This window comes from Alligator sinensis, unplaced genomic scaffold (assembly GCF_000455745.1).
Source record: "Alligator sinensis unplaced genomic scaffold, ASM45574v1 scaffold570_1, whole genome shotgun sequence".
NCBI lineage: Eukaryota > Metazoa > Chordata > Crocodylia > Alligatoridae > Alligator > Alligator sinensis.
The window spans coordinates 1,185,188-1,187,819 of record NW_005841997.1 but is presented as its reverse complement, the minus strand read 5'-3'; the positions used below and the strand labels follow the sequence as shown (position 1 = coordinate 1,187,819).

At 49.2% G+C, this 2,632-nt stretch overlaps 1 protein-coding gene across 4 annotated transcripts in view; it reads left to right on the top strand.

Annotated features, from left to right (window-relative positions):
- The first annotated feature begins 6 nt into the window (after positions 1–6).
- YDJC (YdjC chitooligosaccharide deacetylase homolog) overlaps positions 7–2,632 on the top strand; it is a 24,652-nt gene continuing 22,026 nt past the window's right edge. Inside the window, exons 1-2 of one of the 4 annotated variants that reach the window (XM_025201563.1) lie at positions 7–266; positions 1,054–1,232. In XM_025201563.1, coding sequence (XP_025057348.1) covers positions 1,069–1,232 — 164 coding nt within the window. In that variant the 5' untranslated portion in view covers positions 7–266; positions 1,054–1,068. Of the gene's footprint in view, positions 856–1,053; positions 1,233–2,632 lie in introns of all 4 variants that reach the window. The other 3 variants (XM_025201562.1, XM_025201561.1, XM_025201564.1) reach the window with 3 other exon arrangements.

Genomic DNA, 2,632 nt, shown 5'->3' with positions numbered 1-2,632 from the left:
CCCCCCGCCGTAGGGCTGCCGCTCCCCGGGGCTGCGCCGCTAGACACTTCCTCCTTGCGCTGGCACCGCCGGGCAGCCTGCTCCGCCGGCCCCGAGCCGGAGCAGATGCTCAGCTGCTGTGGAGCCGAGAGGAGGAGGCCTAGCACCCTCGCTGGGGGCTGAGCCGGGCTTTGGCGCTGCCCTAGCCAAGCAGAAAACCCGGCTTCCTGCGTGCAAAACGCGGAACAAACCTCACACCGCCTTGGGCAGCTGAACTGCAGTGACAGGCAAGTGCTGAGGAGCCTGGCACAGCCCCGTGCGCCCGCTCTTGCTCACGGGGCTTGGACCCCAGTGGGGGAGAGGGTCGGTGAGCACCGTGGGGGTCCACGCTGTCTCCTTTCTCCCATTTTTGAATATGAAACCTTCCCAAGTGTTGCGTCTGGCAAAGTCCGGCTGTGGGAAAGGCTCCGGTTGTTTCTGTGATGCGACTTCAGACCTCAGCGCACAGGGGACCTCGTCAGGCTGGACTGCCGCTGCGAGCCAGCTATCCAAAGTCAGTCACTGAACCCGAAGCATCGCTTGAGTTGCTTCTAGGAGGATTGTCTGCCGGCTGCATTTCTGGTGGTCGCTCCTCGTTAGATCCTGTAAAGCTAACTGCTGGAGCACGGCAGTAAAGGGATTTTGAACCCCTGAGCTACCATCAGCCTTTTAAATCGACATGTAAGAAACTAACCTTTCAAACTGGACAAACTACATTTAATCCGGATACATGCTACAGATTAAGGACAATCCTTCCCTCTCTGCAAAGAAAAGTGAACTAGGGCCATGTTGCACTGGAGGAGGGGCAGAATATTATTTGCAAGAGCAGCAGTTATGGTAAAAAATAGGAGTAATACCTACTGATGAATATATGCATAGTTGTAAACAGCTAAGGTGGAGCAGCAGATGTAGTCAGAGACTGACTTACTTTTTGATTCATCTAACACCTGAGCCTGTTGTTTCCTGGTTCCTCTTAATCTGCAGATTAGTCACAGCTTTGTTTTTTATTTTTCTTCTTTGCTTTGCTGTTGTCAGAGCTGACCCATAAGGATGCTCCAGGGCAGAGTGAAGCTAATAGTAACTGGAGATGACTTTGGCTATTGCCCATGGAGGAACCAAGGCATCGTGGAGTGTTTTCTAGCTGGAGCAGTTTCCAACGTTTCTCTTCTGGTCAATGGCAGTGCTGCAACAGATGCAGCACAGCTGGCAAGGAGGTGAGCTACTTACTTTAGTCCTCTTTGTTTGTCTCTCGCCAGGCCATATGAGCAAAGCTAAGCCTGTAAAATTCAGGGAACACCTAACATTTCTTATAACCCAAATGGGAAAACTAAAAACTTTCCCAGGCTTATGCACGGGAAACAGGCTCTAATGCACCTTTACTGACAGCATGTTCAAAAAACACTGTTCTGCAAATGTTGCTGTATACGGTTCTTCTTCCCGTGGTAGTCCCTGCTCTGCATGTGTTTTCCTCCCAGGCCCAGAAGGTGGAAGCCCACCTAACCAAAACGTTATTCTTTTGGTGGCTGCAATGTGGGTTAGTCGGTCTTTCTCTTTTCAGGCTGCTTTAAAGAGACACAATGAGAATAAAAGTCCATGCTGTGAAAAGTCCCTTACCTTCTGAATTGCATACACTCAAGATTTTTAAATACCTGAAATGCTAACAATGTCCCTCCTTTTGCTATTTGTGTTGTTTGCTTATTGTTTGCATGTTGTTTGGATTAGTTGTAGAATGGAAACTAGCCTTGTTCTGGCCTTTTGTTTTCAGGAGCTAACACAACCCCTGCAGTGCCTAAACTGCAAACTTACACATGGGAAATTTCAATCTCTCCTACTTAATTTTTTCCCTCCCAAAAAGTATTGAAAATATTCCTGTCCACAAAAGGCTTTATAGAACCACTCATCAAAAACACAGGTGCTAAAAGGAGGTGGGGGCTTCAGCTACCTGACTTATTTTATGCACATATTCTTGACTCCTGAAGGGGCTTTTTAAGGGAGCTGTCATACATGGCTTTGCAGCATATCACATGGCTTCCTGGACTAACCCAGCAAATCTTTTAACGTGGAGCATTGCTTGTAACTTGTGTAGAAGGTAAAACCAAGCTTCTACCTTAGCTCCAGCCTGAAACAGGTGAACTTTCTTGAGAAAGCAGCTCTGAAACCTGGAAGATGAAATTATTTAGTGCATCAGAAGCAGCTCTTTATGAACAAGAGAGCAGTGCTGGGTCTGTGGTTGTTCAGACCTGGCATCCCACTCCCCCAAGTCCAGTTGTTCATGAAGGGTGCCTTTATACCAGCTGCTTCATGCTAGTCCTCTGTGTGTGTCTGCTTATGAGGGCGTAGACAGTCTGTGTGATGTACTTCACTTGAGTTAGGTTGTAGACTGGCATTTCCCCCCCTGGATCTGGTCCTCATGGGCAGTGCCCAGCTGGCAGACCTGCAGCCTATTCTCTGACAGCCACAGCCTGAACACTGCAGAGGTGACACTAGTGTGGGCTTGCTGCTCATGTTTCAGCCCAGACTCAGGGACCATCTCGAAGCGAGCCTTCCTGCAGGGGATGCCTGTAAGAGCATCTGGTCTTGGAGCCAGTCTGCCTGTGGCTAAGAGGACTTGACA